At 36.5% G+C, this 23313-nt stretch overlaps 1 protein-coding gene across 16 annotated transcripts; it reads left to right on the plus strand.

Moving 5' to 3' along the window:
- Nucleotides 1-5412: 5412 nt before the first annotated feature.
- On the plus strand, nucleotides 5413-15482 carry LOC103988497 (uncharacterized). Of its 16 annotated transcripts, XM_065155130.1 has the most exons (9): nucleotides 5416-5899; nucleotides 7963-8674; nucleotides 9465-9834; nucleotides 10557-11100; nucleotides 11356-11425; nucleotides 11577-11686; nucleotides 14039-14158; nucleotides 14812-15081; nucleotides 15156-15482. In XM_065155130.1, exons 1-4 carry the CDS (start codon nucleotides 5614-5616, stop codon nucleotides 10605-10607), a joined length of 1419 nt encoding a protein of 472 aa, XP_065011202.1. In that variant the 5' UTR covers nucleotides 5416-5613; the 3' UTR covers nucleotides 10608-11100; nucleotides 11356-11425; nucleotides 11577-11686; nucleotides 14039-14158; nucleotides 14812-15081; nucleotides 15156-15482. The 16 variants fall into 16 exon arrangements, with proteins under 16 accessions (XP_065011192.1, XP_065011196.1, XP_065011197.1 ...); XM_065155120.1 differs by having other exon boundaries at nucleotides 5413-5920; nucleotides 14039-15081; XM_065155124.1 differs by lacking the exon at nucleotides 14039-14158 and having other exon boundaries at nucleotides 5413-5920.
- Nucleotides 15483-23313: the final 7831 nt, after the last annotated feature.

The raw sequence follows: 23313 nt of genomic DNA on the forward strand, positions 1-23313 counted from the left end.
GATTTAGGAGTTGTATCGAGCAACGCAGAATCGATTCCCATATATTACGATAATAATAGAGCGATCGCTCAACCAAAGGAACTCAGGTCTCATCAGAAGTCTAAGCACATTCTAAGGAGGTTCCACCTAATCAGAGAGATCGTAGCCCATGGAAATATAGTAGTAGATATGAAACCATTGACTCAGATTGTATTTAAGTGTCAGAGAGGTCTAATGGGGATCAGACACGTGGGTGATTGGCTTTAAGTCAAGTGGTAGATTGTTAGTTATAGGTGCCCTACAAACTAATTACGTGAGTGATAGCACTTGTGACATGCTGCGATGATCTCTTTACTTATTATTACTAATATTTTATCATATATTATCTGGATGTATATTATGATATCCTTGGATCTATGCAATAAGAATCGGATCGTGATGAGATCACGATAATGAGATCGATTCACCTTTAAATACACCCTAAATTATCCCGGTCATAGGTTACTCGAGAAGAACATTGAGATAAGCAAATAAACTAGTGTGCTATATACTCATCTATATGATGGAGGCGGTTGGTCTCATAGTCGCTCATGTGGAGACGCTAGAGGTATATTATAGCTACTCATTGGAGAATGAGTTAACTGATTGATCCACTTATAGAATGCTGGATGATTAACGATATATAATGTCAGATAGCAATTCTGTAGTCTCAATTGTGTGCTTGGTCCTTAGATTTGATGCAGCAAAGATACCTTGTATAAGTACTTCATTCTTTGATACTGGACTTACAGGTTTGGAAGTTCAATATCTGGTATAACCGGTTCTCGGGAATAACATCCAATCTTACGAAGGAAATTGAGTGTTAACAGAGGATTATCTACTATTGGTATTGTAGAGGAACATCCCATGTGTGCTTACTCAGACAAAATCATTAGGGTCATTCGAATTGAGAGAGAAGGAGTTCTCCGGGAGAATCTGATTAGAGCGAGACTCGAACAGGATTATATATCTGTCTGACATTACCATACCCAATATATGATCTATGAGATAGAATGAGAGGGACTATAGACACATTGTAACTATGAATAAATAGGTTCGATGGATTAGATCTCTCTGTACCGTCTAAGGATTATAGTGTAGTGGCCTAGTACCTTCATAGTCGATGAGTCAAGTGAATTATTATGGAGATACTAATTCACTATATCAGAAGGAGTTATGATAGGATCGACTCATAGCCAGCTCGGTATTAGGCTTAGAGGGTCATATACAAATGATGGATGTTGCGACGAGTAGAGGTCTCGATATAAGATATCCACGGAGCCCCAATTTGGATCCGGTGGATAAGATCCAATTTGATAATTAGATAGAGATTCAATTGGATAATTTGATAGAGATCCAATGAGGATATGATCCATTAAGGGTTAAGCTACTTGCACCTTTATAAATAGGAGGAGCCTTATGGTTTATAGGCTAGAACTGTTAGTGGTCACCCCTCCTATTCTCATCAGCCTCCTCTCCTCCTCGGCTCCGATAGCCTTGCGGTACACATGGAGAGGAAGATCCCACAACAATATGAGGAGCGTCATTACTGTGTCCACTATGTGGATCACCGCTAGAGAGGAGTATACGAGTTCTCCTTCATCCACTCCATTAGATCTGAAAATTTTGGGGATATACGATCTCCCCAAGTAACACTTTTAAAACGATACATGTGGTTTTTCGGTTTTACGATTTTCTCGCGCACCAATCGTCGCACAACCAAGTACATAACTTTGGGAAATCTAATTTTGTTTTTGTTTTCCACTGCACATAAGATGCAGAGCTACGATTTCCTAACAAAAACTATGTCAAATATAGTAAGAACACGTAAAACAATTATACACGATTAAACATAACACATGTAGTTTATAAGCCAATCATCGCACGACGAACCTGGCTTTGATACCATTATTGAAAAATCGTGGGTCGATATCTTATGCGCAGCAAAAAATAAAAACAAAATCAAATTTCTCAAAGTCAAGTATTTGGTCATTGTGTGTCGATTGGTGCGTAAGAAAATCACAAAACCGAAAAAACTACACGTATCATGTTAGTAGTGTTATCTGGGGAGATCGTATATCCTCAAAATTTTTAAATCTGATAAAATGGATGAAGGAGAACTCGCATACTCCTTTCTAGCGATGATCCATGGACATAGTGATGATGCTCTTCATATTGCTACGGGATCTACCTCTCCGTATACACCGCAAGGCTACTAGAGCCTAGGAGGAGGAGAAGAGGCTGAGGAGAATAGGAGGGGCAACCACCATAAGTTCTAGCTTATGAACTGTGAGGTTCCTCCTATTTATAAGAGGTGCAAGCAGCTTAACCCTTAATGGATCCTATCCTCATTGGATCTCTATCTAATTATCTAATTGAATCTCATTCAATTATCCAATTGGATCGTATCCACAGGATCCAAACTAGGGGCTCCATAGATATCTCATATATGTGCCTTTACTTATCATAATATCTACCATATGTGTGACCCTCTAGGCCCGATACCGAGTTGGTTGTGGGTCGATCATGTCAGAACTTTTTTTGATATAGTAAATTATTATCTCTATAATAATTCATTCAACTCATCGACTATGGATGTACTAGGCCACTATGTCATAATCCCTAGATGGTAAAGGGGATCTAATTCATCAGACTTAACTATCCTCAATTACCATGTGTATATAGTTCCATATCCATCTAATATCTTAGAGACCATATATTGGGCATGGTAATGTCAGGACCATACGAGATCTTGTCTGAGTCTCGCTCTAATTGGATTCTTCCGGAGAACTCTTTTTTTCTTAATCCGAACAACCATGGCTAGGGATTTTGTCTGAACGAGCACACACAGGATATTCCTCTTATGATATCGAGAGTGGATGATCCTTTGTTGACACTCAATTACCTTTGTAAAGTTGGCTATCATTCTCGAGAATCAGTTATACTAGATTTAGAACTTCCAAATCTATAAGTTCGACATCAAAGAAAGATGTACTCATATAAGGCATCTTTGGTGTCTAACGTCATATATCATTAATCATCTATAATTCCATAAGCGGATCAATTAATGAACTCATTCTCCAATGAACACCTGCACTTTACCTCTAGTATCTTCACGACTATAAGACCAATTATCTCTATCATATGAATGAGTATATAATGTACCACTCTATCCGGTTATCTTAATGTCTTTCTCAAGTAAACTATAACCAGAATGATTTAGGTTATGCGTTTAAAGACGAATCGGTCTTATTATCGTGATCTCATCATGATTCGATTTTTATTGCATAAATCCAAGGACATCATAATATATATAGATAATAGATGATAAAATATCAATAATAATAAGTAAAGAGATCATCTCAATATATCACGAGTGTCATCACTCATGTGATTGACTTGCAGAGCACATGTAACTAATAGTTTTTGTATCGTTTTATGATTTTAAACTTGGTTAATCCATTTTATCTTTATTCTAATAATATTTTCAATAAATTCAACTATCAATCTTTCAAATTTTATTTTTTATTATCTTATGTCTCTTAATTAGCGAGGAGACACCTCATGTCTCTTACTAACAATAATAAAACTTATTTTCTTAGTTAAATAAATTTATAGTAGCAAAAGTCTCACATATATATTGATACATATGGAATACAATAAGTGTGTGCCGGCTAATTATACAATAATAACAATAATATTAATAAGTATCAGTTAGCTTGATAGCTTATCGTAAAGTTCTGAGTTTAAATCTGATCATCATTATCTATCTTTGTTAAATAATAATAATAATAATAAATTATAATAATGTATGGAGAGCCAATTGTCCCTACTTTTTGTTCTTTTTGAGATCGCATGTGTTAGGTTTTTGAGTTGTACTCGTGCATTGAAGTAATATACTCTCCTTCACTTAAAAAAAAAAAAAAAAAAAAAAATAATAATAATAATAATAATATTATTATTATTATTATTATTATGCCTTGTATAACTCACAAAATCAAGATTTAGGGAATACTAGGAACATTGATACCCTATAATGTAATTATTTTTTTCTATATTTCTACATGAATTAATGATTTGTATGAATTAGATAGAGATAAATAAGGAGAAGCATTTCCTTTACAAGTAGATGTTATTTTCCAACAACAAGGCTATGAATTCACTACTCGATTGTTACTACTTCAAAGAATAAAAACTTATTCAATTATTTATTTAAACTGAATAATATAAATAATTTATATTTTTTTAAATATAAATAATTAAAGTGAGATTGGAGCATAGAAACTTAAAATATTATTAAAATCTTTACCAACTAAATTAGTTTAACACTTTTAATAATAATATTATTATTGATTTAGTTAAGTTAGATGAACAATACTAATATTATTAATCTATGTTGGCACGACAACCCTAATTGATTATCTTAAGGTAACTAAATAGTCTCACTAGTAGCAAAATTTGATTAAGAAAAGCTGTCATCATAAAAGATACCCCAACTTCTTGTCCACTTGGGAGACTTCTAATTCGTCTGCCTTTACTTGTTGACAAAAATATATATATAGCTTTAAAATGAGTGATCTTCATATTTATCCCTTTAAATTTATGTGAACCACATATGTTCCCATAAAAACTTCAATCCTTGCAAATATGCCATTGTAATTACTCAAGATCACGACTTTAAAATTTCAATTTAAAGCAACGCCTTTTCAAAAACGTTATATATGTGGTATTTTCTTTTCATATTTATCCTCCCAAATATAAAAGAAGTATCAAATACAGCTAATTTTTAATATTTTTTTAAAAATATTGATAATTATAGAGATATATATTAAAAGTTTAATTATTTAAAATATTAATTTTTTTTTAATATTCGATAGGTCTCACGAGTGTAAAATATCTTCCATTGAATCGTTTACGATCATCCGAAAATATATAGAGCTTAAGATTGAAAGTTTTTAATCATGCAGCATATTTTTTTCTGGTTTTCGATTTTTGATTATATGAAGTACATAATATAATTTAATATTATTTGAATTCATGATTATTTTCCCAACATATTTATTCAAACTCTTCCTTCAAAATTGATGGATTTCTTGTGGACATATGCTTTTGGATCCTTATCCCCTTGTGATCCTGTGGATATAATTAATCACCAAGGAATGACAACATAAAATACTACAAAAGTAAATCAACAACACGAGAAACAAAATATCTACCTATATGCCCCGTGGGTGCGGTGGGTCCTACATAAATCAATATAAAATACTTGGGGACCTTTATGTGAAATGTTACGATATCCACCCATATGCGACTATTACAAAGAAGCCCCTTATGTTGTTAAGTATTATATTATTGTTGGCCAATCGAATTCCACCGCGATATCTTTCTTCCTGTCGAAACACAACAGTTATTCTACGCCATTGGATTCCTTCGTCGCCAATCCATCTCTTTCCCCTTCTCGGCGATTCTTTTCTCGTCGATCCTTTTCCCCCCCTTCCTCCCTCTTCTCCATGGAGTTCACGGCGACTAGGGTTGGGCTTCTGCTCGATCTCCCCAAACCCTAGCGAAGAGCGGCTGTGTCCTCCTTCCCCCGCCATGGAGGGCTCGGCGGGCGACCCCGGAGCCCCGAACTCGTGGGAGATGGCGGATCTTGACGCTAGTATGAGCCGGCTGCTGCTCTCCTCCAAGAACGGCTCCGCCTTGTCGCCATCGCTGGAGGCCGAGGAGGATGAGGAGGAGGAGGAGGCGGCGGCGGCTTTGGATACGACTCGGGCTTCGCTGGCCTCCGTCGATGGTGCCGAAGGCGTCCCGATGGATGCCGTCGGCCAGGTGGACCAGTTCCTCCGGGAGGCTTTGGAGAAGCCGCGAGAGCGGTTGGCGAGTAATTTTCCGTATCTCGCTGGCATGTGGTTGTCGTTATTGAATATGCTGGTTTAGGGTTTGCGGTGTTAGCTTTATTTATCGGACATTATCTCCTTAGCTTAGTCATTCCTTTCCTATTGTAAGGAATACAATTTTGATTGAGGTATTACGGGTTCTTGAGACGCTTCTTTGGGTTGAATATTGGGGAAAAGTAGGCAGAGAAGTATAATCTCAGTTGCAAACCTGGGTTTTCTTCTTTAAACGACACTAGATAATTAAGTACTTGCAAATAGGGTTTTATCTGATATTTTTAGATAGAAGTTATAGTGGATTTTGTATGTACTTGAATTTTTGTGGTACTATATAGATCTTTAAGCAAGGAATTTATGAAGACTAGGCTTGTGGAGTGGAAAGAAAAAGTTTCGTTCGTCAAATAGTAAAGACTAAAGAATACCATAATATGAGAAGATACATGTTTGTCAAATAGTAAAGACTAAATAATGCCATAATATGAGAAGATACATCAGCAATCTATGAGTTGATTGAGGGAAAACATTTGGAAAAAGAGAGAGGATTAGCTTAAGAGGAACCTTGGCATGGTGATAAATATGGATAGCCATATAGCATCTTTGTTATGTATGAGTACAGTCAATGGAGTGAACATTCAAACCTGTACAGTGTCTAGTCAAAGGAAAGCCTTTTACAATGTTCTAGAAGATTTTGGTTACTTCATATGGGGCACAATGATATCTTATCTATCGATTGCTCTATGATGATGAAGCAGCTTATGATTAACCTAGTAGTAGGTTATATGGAAGCCTGTTGTTGTTATTTAAGAACTTGTGCTTGGGCATATTTTGATTTGGAGTAGGACAACTGAACCAACACTTGTAGACTTTGAGGGTTATTTACAAATTGGTGTCTACATACGTTTAACAAATGAGAATACGAGATCACCATCTCTTGTGCATATATTTAGCAAGTCCAAGTTATGCTATCTTCTTTGTAGTCATCCTTTTGGCTGTGTTTGGCTCAGGTTCAAAATAATTAAATTATCTTAACCTGTCCAATTAACTTCAATCCTCTCTTTTTGTTTGGTTACTAACCTGATGAATTGGGTTATTTGTGTGCTAGCAAAGAAAACGAAGGAAGTATGTTTTAACCCCATGCTTTAGGTGGATTACTTTATCCTTGTTTACTGAGATTAGAATCCTTCAACTAAGTTAATTTAACACCTCTTAATTCTAGACCATTTGATAGGTTAAATCAACCACCACTGGTTTAACCTCCCTTACTGTAACCAAACACTACCTTGATGATAACTGTTTTAGATTAATCATCAAATTTCGTTGAAAATAGATCCTTGTATCAGAAAGGTCGAATGCACGTACAATTGTACTTCTTTCTTTGCTACACACTATTCATTGTCTATTCTTGCTCTTTTATCTATGTTTATGCTTACAGTTAGTTTTAGAGAATTACTATTTTAACCTGTCAAAGAAGTTCTTAAATAACCAATCATAATATAACCCACATAAAGGATTATTCAAAATTATCCCCTTGTTTTTTCTTGCTAATAGCTAGATTACAATTTAAAAGTGGGTTAATATTAGCTAATTGAGTTATGATTATCTAAATAGCTATTTTAATCCCAAACTATACACATCTTACAAGAGCGGCATGCATGCGGATTTTAGAAAATAATGAAGATAATTATCTAAGTTGTTACCCTAGGCTTATAAAAATGACCTTGCTGCTGCCATATCTTGCTGGAATTTTGTTTCTGTCATGAACTTGAGTTATGCAATGTGGAGAACTGAAATCAGTTAGTGCTACATGTTTGACAGGGTCTTGCTAATTAACTTGTTATGTATTACATGTGATTCCTAAACTTGCTTCTTGAACTTGAACAAACATGTTCTTTCACCGGACAATTGAAGTGTTTTCGTTGATTTATTTTAGCCTTATATTCATGCTTGCCTGAATGTATTTCATTAACTGTCATTTTTGGTTAATTTATTACAGTACTTTTTTTTTTACAATTGTTATTGCATTTGACTAAGACAATAGCCTCTTGTTCAGTTTTGAGGATGGAGCAAGACATTGTGAAGTTCATTTGTGATCCTACTCAACAGCAACTAGAATTTCAGGCCATTCCAAATTCCTACCTAAGATTAGCAGCACACCGCATTGCACAGCATTATTACCTCCAGTCAGTTGCCATACAAGATAATAGTATGCCAGATGTATCTGGTTCTCGGATTTTGATGCAGAAAACTTCATTTAGTTGTCGAAGACCTCCAGTTCGTCTTGCAGATATTCCTGTCAATTTTCCGCAAGAAGATAATAATGCCATCCCGAAGGTTGCAATCAAGCAAAGGCCTCAGAAGCACTCACAAATTATGAGCAATGCAAATACTCAGTCCTATAAGACTAATCGTCAAAAAAGCGTAGAAGAAAGAAAAGAAGAGTATAACAGGGCACGTGCACGCATATTCAACAGCAATGATATGAGTAGCACAATTTCATATTCAAAGGATGAAGTAAAATTGCCAGATATCCTACAAGACTGCTCTATATCTGCGAGGTCAGATGAAAAAACTGCAATAGAAGGATCTGAAAAAAATCTTGGGAGGAGTTTTAGCGATTCTTCTTCAGGTAGTAGCATATTAAATAGAACTAAGATAGAGAAAGAGCCCATTGTTAGCAGACACAAAACAAACAATAGAGTAGCCATTTTTCGGGACCGCGAGGTGGATAGCAAGGATCCTGACTATGACAGAAGTTATGACAGGTGTGTTCACCTTTCATCATTCCTCTCACCTTTCATCATTCCTCTCAATAACCAAGAAAGTCATTGTCTATACTGCATATTGTCATCGAGAAAAGAGGATTTTTAAGAAATTTTCAGGTTCTCAAAATTATAACTTGCTGTTTTATTGAAGAAACAGTTTGTCAGATGGATTCCATGTGCCTTTTTTTCTTGGGTGTAGTATTTTATGTGGTTGCTATCTTTGAATCTAGTTCTTTTAACAAAGAAATATGGTAATTCTTCTAATTTGACATTGTTATACCAAATTGCAAGAATTGTTTAAAACTTGATTACCAGATAGCTTTACTTTTCCCCCTAAACTTTAAATTCTAGCAGCAGCTTGGTAGAACATAATTGTAACTTTTTAAAGACAATTTTATCAGTAATAATAATCATTTCAAATAAAGCTCGGATTAGTATGTACCAACAGGCGTTTATTGGTCCAATAATGGATAGTTACTGGACCATATAACTTGGTACTGATTAATATTTGCTTTATATTATTATTGTTTGGTGATATAAGGCTGTGTATGTCATTATAGCATCATATATACTAATGTTGTACCGGTCCAACAGTTTGTCAAGAACCGCAGTCAAATAGGCATTTTAAAAACCTTGGTTATGATAATGTACTTTATCCAATACTGGGTTGTTTATCCAATCACAAAATGACTTGCTAATATTCCAGATAAAGCTTTAATTTGTGAGCTCTATATTCATGTTGCATATTCTTGTATCCGCTGATCATTTGGTTTACTGTATCTACTTTCAGGTACATGCAAAGATTTGAACCTGGGTTTGGATTCAACAGTGGACCGGGCACCATACAGCCACTATATTCCCCTGCTGTTAATTACAATACTGAATTCCCACAACTTGGATCAGGTCATGGTGCTCAATTTCCTGTTGACCACCAACCTCAGCCTATTCCTCAGCATCTGCATGGACCTTGGTTATCGCCTTCAGCACCTAATGTGATCAACTATGGTCCTCCAGCAGGCATGATGCCAACATATAATTCCAATCATGTTCATGCTCATTCCACGACATCAGTTTACATGCACTCGTCTCAATATTCTGTGCCTCCATATCCTGGAATGTCTTTTGCTCATCCTAATGGACACATTCAATCTTTTGTGCAGGTTCTCTTCCTCTTTCCATCTTTGTCATTTCTTCCACACCTCATTATTTTCAATTTTATGCAATTTAATTGATAATTTACATATTTGTTTTTATCAATGCATGGCCTCTGATGATGTGAAATTATTCTCTCTATCCTGCTTGTGCAATTTTTTTAATACAATGTAGTTAGGGCATGTGTTCCCTACACATGCCACATAAGCTGTTATTATATCTTTTAATATTAGTGTTCTGTTATTGTGATACATAATGATATTGATACTCAATACATTGGTAACTTTATTTTAGAATAATTGATCCAGCAAAAAAAAAAAGAGAGAATGTCTTAGATAAAGAGCTCTATCTCATTAAAGGTGGATGTTTTAAGATTACAATGAAAGATTGATGTGTTTTGGTCATCATGTGGTCTCAATTTGTTATATCCCAGACGTGCAGACATTAGGTTCTCGGTGGATGATGTAGTTAATCTTGGCTATTCTTTAGTCAAGAGTATGGTGTCTGATTTTATTCTGAATTTTTTCATTAAAAAAATTAAATTTAAAAATCAGTCGGTTTCTTTCCCTCTAATGAAAAGACTGCTAAGACATTTGCTTGAACGTTGTAGCTGCTTTTGGATGCCAAGCTAAGTTATTTGTTTTCTTTTTCCCAAGCTCTTTGTCATCTGGAATCCCTTCTATGTAGATTTCATGTTTCTTTTGTCTAATGCTGCGTTTCTTTTTTGCAGACTCACCAGCAGCTACCTGACACGAGTTTTGGATTAGCCCGGCCCCGTTGAGGGGCCTGGGCATGCCTGCACCTGCCAGCAGGAGCTTTGAGTTCGATAATGTGATGATGCCACAGTTCCTGGCATCAGTGATTTGCTGGCAGGAAAATAGCAGGCAAAATGGACCGAGGATGGCCAGGACAGTGTGTCATAAGTCAAACTTAGCAGTTTCTGGCTTGCTCGGATTTGTTGATGCTTTCTGCATGTCAGATGATGAAAAAGCATGTAGTTTCCGATGTTCTCTACTCTTGCGCAGGCTACAGACAATCCGATTTGATGGCACTGAAACTGAACGGAAAGCAATCATATGGGATGTAATTAGCTCGTTAGGATGAGGGTTTGATGTCAACCAGATCTCTAAGATGATCGTCATGAATTTTTTCTGCAGAAGTACCATGACTGGCATCTCCCTTAGACAATCCTTACTTTTGGAGGAAGGATGCTCTTCATGTAGTGAAATTAAGTCAATTCAAAGTAGACACAACACAGTGTTCTGCTTATCAAGGTATGGTGTTTGATGACCAAGTTTTACCATTTTAACCCAGTATTTGTTCTGTCAAATATTTTATTGTATATCTTGGTTATATTGTTTGTCTGATGTTGTCATTGTGAGTTGTTTCCTTCTATTGTTATTGATTTATATCAACAGCACTGGGAAGGATACGGTTTTCTTTTCTCCAGTAATTTGATGCTATTGTGGATGTTTTTACGGATGCTGTGCTGAATACTTCAAACATGCTTTTTTTTCCTTTGCTGCCAGAATATGTACTGATAAGTTGTAGACAGAAATAGCCTTCTCATGTGGATATTCCATCTAGAGGATAATGTATGTAAGTAACCTTTCTAGATGTACATTTACTAATGTATTCGAGTAAATGTATGATGTTTATGTGACATGATATTGGAGAAGTTCTCAAATTTCAGTACTCTTTGGAACTGTCTATTTTCATGGGCTTGCTAATTATGTGATCTTTTGTGCAGGAATCAAATCGAGATGGCTGCCTCAACCAGAAAGGTCTTTGTTGCATCTGTGAGAGCTCACACCAGAAACCAGAAAGCAGCAAAATCCACTTCATTTCCTCTTCCTCAAGGTCAGCCATTCTTTCCATTGTTTTCTCAATTCCGGTGGTTATTCTGAAGATTTAGTTTGCAATTGTGTAGGACTTTGAGGTTTTTTCTGAAACAGTTTTCTTATTTAGGAGTTCTTTGAAAAAGAATTGTAGCATGTTGGATATTGTGTTGATCTGCTTTTTAGAAGGAAGATCAAAGGAACTAATATTGAAGATAAAAGCTATAAAAAAGTGATCTTTTAAAGGAAGAAACCAGAAAAGCTAATCTGGAGATTAAAAAAAGCACAAAAATTTTGTTCTTCTAGGAATATTTGATAGATATTGAGCAATATATATATACACACACACTGCTGCATTTTACTGGAACCTTGCTAGATGTGGCAAAGAGAACCACAGTTACTGTGCTTTCTTCCATCAGAGTTCAGTTATTGGGTACTTGTGGTCAAGGTTTGACTTACCGGTTCGAGCCGGTATGTCGACTGGCCGACAGCACGGCCTGTGCTGCTCCGTACCGGTGTACCGACACATGGTACATCAGTGTGTACCAATGTTTCGATGAGGAAGAAAGAGGTTGAAGAGGAAGGTCCAGTGGATGAATAGAGGAGGAAGAAGGGGAAAGGAAGAGGAAGAAAGAAAAGGAGAAGTGCAGCGATACGTGGGAAGCAGTGACAGCGTCGAAGGGAAGCAGTAGCATCACAATGGCACAGAGGCGGTGCTGCTGCAGCATCTCAATGGTGAAGAGGTAGCACTGTTGCAGCGTTGCAGCAGCGAAGCGACGAAGAGGCAGCGCTGCTGCAACGGCGAAGTGGCGAAGAGGCAGCGCACGCTGCAGCATCACAGCGGTGAATACACAGTGCCTTGGCTTCGTACGCGAGAAGAGCTCTAATATGTTTTTTTAAAGCTGAAATGGATTGGGGTCCACTACTTTTTATTTTTTATTATTTTAATGCAAATTGCCCGAAACGGGTTGGTCCGCACATCTGTCCATGCCTGGACAGGTATGTACCATCCAAACCATACCGTTTCAGGCAGTACAGCAATCCTTGCTTCTGGTAGTATTTGATGATCATTATTAGTGGGTCGTATGTTCTCAAGTAGGCAAGTTCAAATAGGTAAAATGGTAAAATCCATATTTATGGATTAAGTCATTCTGTTGCACCTGGCTAATGGGGTTAGTGCATGGTATGTTCATCCTAGTTCCTACAAGTTGATATAAGAGATATTCCCTTGTATATCCTCTTATATTTGATTGTTACATACTCGGAGGACAAAAGCATGTCTCACAAAACTTCTGCAAATTTACAAGTTAATTAGCTATTATAGTAGGCTAAGCTCAATTATAGAGGATGAGTTTTGATTTGGCCACGTTATTATTGGCTCGGTGGATGTTAAAGATGTGTATCATTGCACATCAATTATATGGAAGTTACAGGAAGAGTGCAGAACCACAAAAATAGAAGGAAAAAGGAAGTTTGAGATGGATATCTATCTATATCTTGTTCTTTTAGCATCTTCTTAGTCTTCTTCTAGTCACGTGATCTCTTTAGATTCATTTTATGTTTCGGTCTAGTATTATTTTTTGTAGAAGACTTAGAAAAAGAGTTTGATAATTTTTTTTTGTACTTCAAAAGTTTTTGGTCAGAGTTCAGTCATTAGAAGTTCATAACCATGTTAATTGGCCTATTTTGGCTTTTTAGATCAGTCTCAAACTTTCATCATGTTGGCCTATAGTTGCATGGTATGCTGTTGTCTGTCAACGGATTTCTAATTATACAGACAACGGATTTCTGCAAAAGGAGTTGTCTGTCAGCTCTTGACATTGGGTAGTATATGTATGGTAATAATCAGTGGTTTTCTAAAATTAAAAAAAATGTGCCTTATTAGAGCATAGATTTTGTCAAGAAGCCAATTGATGAATCTGAACAGAGTTCCTCAGCTCTTTGGCAATTGCTTTTACATATTTCCTTGATTATATAAAAAAGTGTCCATTGGTCAATCTCATTCATATGTGGTTGTCACTACTGACTAATACCCGAGTGTTTCTTAAATAACTGTGCTGTTTAGTGATTTTGTATTTTTGCTTAATTCAGACATTGCTTGTATTTTTATTACAGGCATTCATACAAATTTAGTGCATATAATAATCAGTCCTTTTAACTCACTTTCCTACATAAAGGGCAGTCGAAATGCTTCTCATTTGATTTGTGGTTTACTAGTTACTTCTGAATCTTTCTGGAATTTATCATTAAGAAACCTTAACTGTTGCAGGCATCTTTTTTATTTTTCTTTCTTTTTGTTCAGTATTTCTTTTGGTGCTTTCTACCTTTCAGTTCTTAAAAAAATTCTCAGTACTTTTGTTTCTGGGTTTAATAGGATGGTCCTATCAGGCAATTAAACCTCCAACATTAAGCAATCTGGATCTCCAAATGGGCCACCAGTGACATCTGGATCTCCAAATGAGCTCGAGGATAGCAGACATTTGGCTTACACAAAGTGAGGTCCCGATGGAAAAGACTAGTCATATCATCATTTTTCATTCAGGACTTTGATTCTCGCAAATATGATGTGTTCCCAAGTTCACAGGCAGCAACTGCTTCTCATATGCTTCCTTTATTCCATGTCTCTCAATGTCAGTGCCTTTCTTGACATTGCATGCCTTCTGCAGAACCTAACAAAAGAGTTAGGGTTTGTATTCTGTCTTATGATAGAGCCGGCAGTGGAGAGATTACCCTGACCTAAATGTTAGATAGTTTGGAACTTGCTGGTAGTTTGGAACTATTGAAGTGGATGGCCATTAAGAAAAGAGGTTACCTGGCCCTCTTGGCTGCCTGATGCATCTTAATTAGGTATATACCGATTGAATAAATTATATAAGGACATTTATGTCATTTTAGCTGCTGTAATGTTATTTTATGATTTGAATATATTCTCCATCATTGTGTTTGGTGGAAACTAGACTTTGGTTAAATGATAAATTGATAACACTGGAGTATTTACTTGTGCAATCATAAAATGTTGTCTCCTTGGGTTCTCATGTTTCCTGAGGTTTACAAGTTTCTATATCTGGTGGTTTTTTGTTGATAGATTTGTTTGAGAAGCATTTCTGAATGCATCTTACCTTTGTTTTGCCTCATCATTGCTTGCAGTTGTACCTTTCTCGGAAGTAGAACATAAGCACAAGGTTCCATTGTTACTTGTCCACATCCATTTTTGCCCACAACGTTGTTCTCTTTGGTTGGATGAGATTTGCAGATGGTGAGCTGATAATTGCTTCTGAGGGGCTTGCCAATTTCCCGCCACAGAGGGAGGTCCACTCAATTGCATGGGTCATGCTAGCCAAATCTTGTGTTCCCATGGTGCAGATGATGTTTACACCAAATGCCCTTTTCTCTGTGAGGACCTGCTGTGCCCATGGGGTGAGTCAGTTGATTTTGTTTGTTATTTTCGTAGCGATTCGAGAGCATTGACCTTGACATTGATTATGTGATAGTGACTTCGGATGAGGCAAGTTGTCCACAGCTCCCAAGATCATCAATTGCAGAATTATCACACCCTAAGCTGATCCATAGCAATGGGTGTGGGGCCTTTTACTATGATGCGATCCATGTCAACGTCTTACTAATGCGTTCAAGCATCAACATGTTCCCCCTTTGTAGATGGTGCATGTAATTCTTAGATTGACATCAGCAGAACTTAGCTGATATTCCCACCGTTGTCTTGTGTTAGTATCGTAATGAGCTGTTCTAGTGCTTTACTGTCGCTGTCACAGATTGTGCTTTCTTTAATCCGAAGTAGATGGTGAATTTAATTCTATTAATTGGAGACAATATGAACTTAGCCAAGATTTCACACACTCGTCTAATTATATAGTGGTGTGGGATGTGTGAGCCACTCTTTCTTAACTGTTGATGCTACGGCAAATGCGCTGGTCAATGAGTTTTGTAAAGCAAATATGGTTCCATGTATTCCAAGGCCAGGCTTCTTCATCCAATTGTTTGGCAAAGTTGCAGTTTCCCGGTCCTTCTATTTTCTCATAACAGCTGCCCCGTACCCCGTGAAAACGTCGCTATTAATTTGGACTTCAAAGACAGAGGACCCAAAAGAAAAGAAAAAGACAGCACCACCATCAGGTGGTGGCATGGGGATACAAGAGGCCAGGCGCATCAACCACCGAGGAACCAACAGGTACTTAACGTTATATTATCTGATTTTTTTGAGCCTTTCGGCGTAGCCATGTAACATAAGTAAAATACTAAATGAGGGTTGACGGCCATAAGCAAAGCACAAAATAGCAAACGTGGACTCATTCACAGGTTCAAAAATAAACCTCGACCCCGTGGGGTTTTTGTGGAACTCTTGAGCTGCGATCCTTGAATTTCTCCACTTCGCCTTTGCCAAAGAACCAGCAGCAGTCGCCTGGCTGGTACTTTAAATCGAGATGCCAAGTATATATGATGCACTCACTCCCCATGGTCCTCTCGTCACCTCCCTCAGGAATTCAATTAAGACTATATAGGAGGACGGGAGTGGCAAAGGCGAAGGCAAACACAAAAAATTCTCCTTATCCACAGCTTTGATGACTCTACAGGAACACCAACTAGTGAGACAGGCATACAGTAAGATGCTGGTCTAAGTTCATTGGTCCACATGTATCTTGGGGTATAGTCTTTTCTCGACGCCACTTTGACAAGTAATATGATCCCATGCCATGCTAGGTTGCTAATCTCTCACTTCACCACTGTCTGGACAAGTAAATAGATCTTGAACAAAACCTAAATAATAATAATGATACTAATACAAAGGAATTTGTCTGAACTGTTCCTCCGTGTTCCTCTAACAAATCATAGTTTAGACGAAGATAAAAAAAAAAAAAAATCGTAAATTAGATAAAACTTTGATAGTAGGACAGTGCATAATCAAGATCCAGACAAGAAAAGGAAAAAAAAAGTTTGGATTGCCTATACAGCCTGGGCTGCTTTTGCAAGACAAGAAGGATAAGAGAAAATAAATAAGAGTAGGCAGGGGAAAAAAAAAAGAAAAAAAAATCATCACTCTGTTCTTTGATTACTTTTACTTGATGGTTATCACCACCTCCAAGTAATGATTCAAACTACATGTCATACAGATGTGTATAATCAAGATCAGGGAATAAAAAATCAAAAAGAAAGGGAACAAGTTTGGATTGCATTTGCAACCTGGGCTGCTTTTGCATGACAAGAAAGATAAAGAGGAAATAAGAGGAAAAGGCAAAATGAAAGAAGAAAAAAAAGGGGAAAAAAATCATCATTCTTTGTTTGTTTATACTTTTCGTTTATGATTATCGGCAACTTTTTGATGGTCACAATCTTCTCTTTGTTTTAGTCATTCTATCATAGTTTATTAATGGAAATAACAATTCAATCTTAATTTGGTCACCACTATTGTCATGAATAATTAACTTATTATATTATTATAAATAAATCTGTATACAAAATATGTTGTGTCAGTTTTACTCATGCTTTATATAACATATAGAGGATTTCTAATAAGCTTGTGGAACTCATTTTGATTAATTTTTGTGACTATTTTAGTCATGTAAACGTAGATGGATATAATGTTTATGTATGTCAATATCTTTTAATTTTCTAGCTCTGTAGAATAGTGTGAAGTGTCATTCAATATAACACACTTGAGCTACGCAGGTGGCACATGATTGGATGGGCCTCTAGGGTATTGTTTAGAGTTGGTTAGTTGCTTTGTTATGTAGTAGTAGGATCTATTGGTTCTAACAAATTACCTTAAACATTTTGTCATACGATCGTTTAAAGCTTACCAAGTCTATTTTTATAATTTGCATTGTGTATCAATATTTGTTGAAATATCTACTTGTGAGATATCGAGTTAAATGATTCTTTTAATCTGTCTTTTCCTTTATAGATTCTTATGTGATCATAAAAGGTTTTCGGGACACTATCCATTTGTAGACAAATACACAAAGGTGTCGTACGACTTAAGAAATATGGTTAAGTTTATGACAATTGGTACCAAAGTGAGACATGCATACTTAAAAACACTTGGTATGCAAATATAGGGGACCTAGTGAGGTTGTATTAAGGGTGGCCAACACACGCAATCATTTAAAAGAAACTAGCGTAGAGACATACGTAAAGGAATCGCTTAGAGGAGCGAATATCCGTGATTGACATTCAAAGGAATGGTCAACCCTTTGCACGAGAGGCACCATGAGGTCAAGTAACTTAGGAAGAACGTATAGAACACAAATGTTGGAATGGTTGAGTTCAAGCTACGACTCGATGTTGGCAACCAAACTTAATAGTGTTAAAGGCAAGCGAGGGCACTTGGAAAAGGATGAGATCATATAAGGAGGGATGAGTTGCTCGGTGACTTAAAGAGTTATGTAAATCGCATAAAGGCAAAAGAAACTACTATATCGAAGAATTTGATACTCATATAAGAGCTTATATATAGACAATGGATTGTCCATGACAATCCCAAGGTGATCAAAACTCGATGCCATGGAGCATAAAAACTTTTTCTTCGATATGGGAATGATACGTCTGTAGGAGATTAAAGTGTGTAGTAGGTTCAACAAGTTGTTAGGCCTTAAGGGGGGCAATAAATGTTATATTAACAAAGAGTCATAATCTAGTAAGTGCATTTACGATGGCAGAACAGTCAACAGTTTGTTCAGCAAGGTGGAGTAGTCCAAGAGGATGGTGACCTTTGAAACTTTTAGAGATAAAGTCACTTCAACAAGACAGATATATAAGAGGGATAAGTCTCAATTCTCCAAAAGGAGAATCATATGCAACAGACCGTAGATGTTGAGTGGGGTACCCTAAGACGATAGTTCCATAAAGCTCAATGAACTAAGCAAGCGACGAGGAGTCATCACATGATCTCATATGAGGTAATACGTTGGTGGATATATTACGAGATCAAGTGAGGCGCTCCTTAGGTAACATTAAACGAATGCACACTTAGAGCTAATATGGAGATCGAATTCAATGAAGGGTTGACTCGTGGAATGGTGGGCACGAGGACCACCATCAACTCAATGTGAATAGAAGAGTGGAATAATTTGGGTAAAACTCGATAAAGTGTCCAAGACGTATAAAGGGAGTCGACATAAAAACCAAAAAATTGAGTAGAGGCACAAAGCATTTCTTGGTCAGAGGTCAAGGATATGAACTATTATAGAGGCAAGAGCAAGATCATATCGTTCCATAGGTCCCTTGTTCTGATGGAGCGAACTAATCTTGCATAGTTTTAAAGTCAAAGGGAGCTTCAAGGCCTATGCATCTTATCTCAACAAAATAGTTGATAAAGGGACGGAAGTAAAGGTGGGGTCAGAAAACCTTAGCATGGGGCAAGAGGATGTGAAGACGAGTACTCTTAAAGAATATGTTGCAATATTACCATTACCATTCGAGTTACTGCAAAAGAAGTTATATGCAATAGAGATTATGTTAGGGGTAAAAGCCCAAGATCTAGATAATGGCACATCAATTTCAGTGAAGTCAATGAAATTCGATAGTTATTGGGTAATAGACTATCCTAAAGTTGCACTTCGTTCATGTGTGACCCAAGAGCGAGTGGACGAAGATCGATTGTTAAAGGAGCAAACAGAATCAGAAGTGGCAAAGGCTTTGCGATGTGCTAACGGAGGTCACACATAGAGAGATTATAGTCCAAATTCATCCCACAAAGATCAAAATACATTAAAGATGTCATAAGAAGGCGACATGATACAATATATCATGATGGAATAGTTTTAAGGCAATACGATACACATAGAAGAAGTCCGGTGAGTGGCTTAATTATATAAAGGTGAACTTCACTTTAGTAAGCAACATAACAACAAGAAGGGTCATATATTCAAGAAGTGAATGACATGGTACCGTAAAAGCGGGTCTTTCATGTGTGTACTAAATTTTACATTTGATGAAAGCCTTGGTTATCATAGAAGTATGATTTGAGTGGCTGGAGAGTTGGGACTACTCTAAAGCTCATATTCGCTAGAGAGCCCAACAAGTCAAAGGAAATGGCTGAGCGAATGAATATTACTACCAATGATGCAAAGGAGAATAGAATCGACGCAAGCCCTACAACATGATACAGAGGTTATGCATGAGAGTTATAGTCTATTATTTTATCATCCAAGGGGAACTACTCAAAGAACACAAAGATGTTGAAACAAGTAGTCGAAAAGGGCAAGGAGGCAATGACGAGTCCAAAGGGACTTAGCTACCCAAAACCAAGCGTTAATTAGATAAAGGGGGACTTGGAAGAGTATCATAGTGCCACAAAAACAGATCTACCAATCACGAAGAAAGGGATACAAATACGAGGTGACAGATAGTAAAGCCATGAGCATAACAGCATCATGATATCGTAAAGGTAGGACTTTCGTGGAGTCATTGATCCTTTGCTCTCATGGAAGGAGAGCGCATGATTGTAAAAGAGGGCTAAGGAGGTAAAAACTTTAAGTACCGACAGGATAGAAGGGCAAAGGTTATGGAACTTCATAAGACCAATATTGACAAGCTTCTCATCAAAATAACTAAAAATGAGGAACTTTTGGTTGATACAATATTACTTGACTAAAGAATGGAATAAATAGTATGTGATCTTGTACATTTTCTAATCAGAGTAAGTGATAGAAATGATAGAGAAGATGATATAATCCTAGAGATGACCAAAACAATAGGAGATTTTCTTTAAGCCGGGGTAAAATTTTACTCTTTTCGGGCAAAACTTCTTATATTTTAAAAGTTCAATGGCAATAAGGAGGTGAATCATAGTAGTTAACACAATGCAAGGAATATAAATACCTTGGGTGCTTTAGAAATATGAGCAAAAGATAAGCAAAGTTAGTAATTAGCTTGATGCATGAAGTATAACCCTCGAGAAGGTGAGTGAAGTCAAGTAACCTTTGTCTTCTTAACTCTTATAAGAATGGGTAAACATCAAATATCTCAATTAACTTATTTATCTAACAAGGAAGCTTTACACATATTCAAAGACCCTTCATAGAGACTTGTGGAAGATAATAATTGTCAAATCTTCACCAATGGTGATTATATCTATTGAGAGTCGATTGTCTATTTAATTTCCCAATAAAATACTAATCGAAAGCAGAAGTAATGCTAACCTACTTGATGTGACAACTAAGCAAAAGAAAAATCAATCAATAAATTTTACAAGGCGATGCTAGTTAAAGCTCTAATAGGCATCCACCTAGCTCAAGCGACATGAGATGCTTGAGAGATTGATGCATAACAATGAAGGTCTTTTCCTTCATCTAAGGGATATGTAGGAACAAATAAAAAACAACACAATTTGATTGACCCCACACCAGAGTCTGAGTTACTAACAAGTTGAAGCAATGTTGGTGGATTAAAATTTGACCCTACAATGATAATGGAGAGCAATTGAAAGCCAAGAGAGATGCATTATAGCTATTACGATAAGATGTCATTAACGTCTTGGTTAGCTTGATGTGGTCCAGACCCATATGCGTAAGGTTGTCCAAGATGGCTTTAGGGTGAAAACGTCATGCTCTTGAGGTGCCACATATACAAAGATCGAAATCGAGAGAGATTTCTTGACTCGATCCCTTTGACACCCAAGTCAGTGATATAAGATAGGTGACCGTAGACGCGAGTGATTAAAGAGTGATGTCCCCATTTTATTATGTTGAAAATAAGCTTTTATACCTGGTTGTAAAGGGACATAATAGTCTAGGACATATTGTATGGGAATGTAGCCTCTAACCACCTCTACCAATCTTCTCTTGACATTTTATCCACATGGGTGACAAGGGAGGATAGCCTACAACCACCTGCCTTGGACCCTTGTCCACGTGGGCAAACAAATGGAGGGTAGCCTTCATCTTCTTATTCTAGTTTAGATACCACGTGGAGGCTACGTGTCGAATAATGATTGGCTAACGATGTTTTCCCTCGCAACTAAAGTAGAAGATTAAAGATTCAACAAAGACAAAGAGATGCAACATCTACAAAGACTTCGACAAGAACACTGAAAGAATAAGTGAAGAAGAATGTCATGGACAAATATATACATAAGATGTTTGATATAATATTTGTGTATATTCGTAAATTTCGATTTTGTTCAACGGCTTATAGTAGGCTTAGTAACCCCATTTTAATTGGCTTTTGTGACCATTTTATCCTATAAAATCATCCAAATAACTAGTACAATGCAAGTTATATGAAATCATCACGTAGATGTAAAATTACCCAAAACTAGATTATCCAAATAATCATTTTGGAGGTTTTCTAACTCCGTAGAGTGGTGCAAAGTATTAACTAGTACAATACACTAGAGCTACCATGTGACACATGATTAGATAGACCATTGGGGTATTATCTAGAGTTGTTCACTATCTTATGTTGTAGTAGCATCATGTGAGCACTTATAAGGACTTTTGATCTCAGCGAACCATCTTGGACCTTGTGCCGTGCGATCATTCAGAGCTTACGAAGTTTATATTTATAATTTATATTATCTATCAAGTATTTTGCTAAAATGTGTGCTTGTGAAATCGTGAGTTAAACATTTCTTCTAATTTGTTTCTATTTTGAATGTCTTTATGGGATCATAAAAGGTTTCAGGGAGACTAACCCTTTACGGATGAACACGTAAGGATATTGTACAACTTAAACAAAACTAACTAAATCCGTAAGATTTAATTAAAAATATATTTAAAATAAATTATGAATATAATAATATCAAAATATATGAAAAATAAAAATCAGGGTTTATAAGGGAAAAGACAGAAACTTCAGTGTCTCTAAGGAGACGTACGGATGTGTTGCATGATACAGCAATCCTGAATCTAAATTTTTCTATGGCAAGCTTAACCAAGTAACGTCTTGAAATGTTTAGGTAAAGTTGAACTCATAAATAACAATGCAACTATTTTTCCTTGCGCCAAAAATAAATGAAAATGTTATCAGGAAGTATGACAAAGAACAAAAAAAAGGAAGTGAAAGTTAGAAGATTGACACCCAACACCACTCTCAACTGAATAAACTTAGAATCACTTGAATACCTGAATCAATGTCAGCAACACATTTAAACTGCTGCAGAAACATCAAGATTTGTCGATCCTGTATTCAAGACTCTTGCGCATTATCTGGCCTACTGTATCAACTTATTGGATGTGTTGTTATTAATTTTTCAGCTTACTAAAATTATTCACAGCGTTTAGCATCACATTGAGATTAAAAAAAAATTACCATATTAATTTGCGCTAAATTTTTGAAAACTAATCCATTGACTTGTTCTATTCTTCTATATCAAACACAAAAAGAAAAGGCAGAGCAAATGACTGAAAATATGAACACGGAGAAGCTAGTTTCTCGTGATTCAGTTAGGTAATACCGCAGATAGGATTCAACATCTGAACAAGATTTCAGATTGCTACCAAAAGCTCTTCTGACAAAACTGATACAGTCAGTATATGATACAGAAGTAGGATCAAACTAAAGATAAAGAGAAGAGACTTAATTCACTTAAATTAAGAACTTATGATTAAATAAGGATTGGAATTTTAAGGAAGAAAATATCCTACTATCCTTCCCTCTCAAGCAGATGGTGACGGGGAAGGAAGAGATGTGGAC

The sequence above is a fragment of the Musa acuminata genome, chromosome BXJ3-6 (assembly GCF_036884655.1).
Source record: "Musa acuminata AAA Group cultivar baxijiao chromosome BXJ3-6, Cavendish_Baxijiao_AAA, whole genome shotgun sequence".
Classification (NCBI taxonomy): Eukaryota; Viridiplantae; Streptophyta; class Magnoliopsida; order Zingiberales; family Musaceae; genus Musa; species Musa acuminata.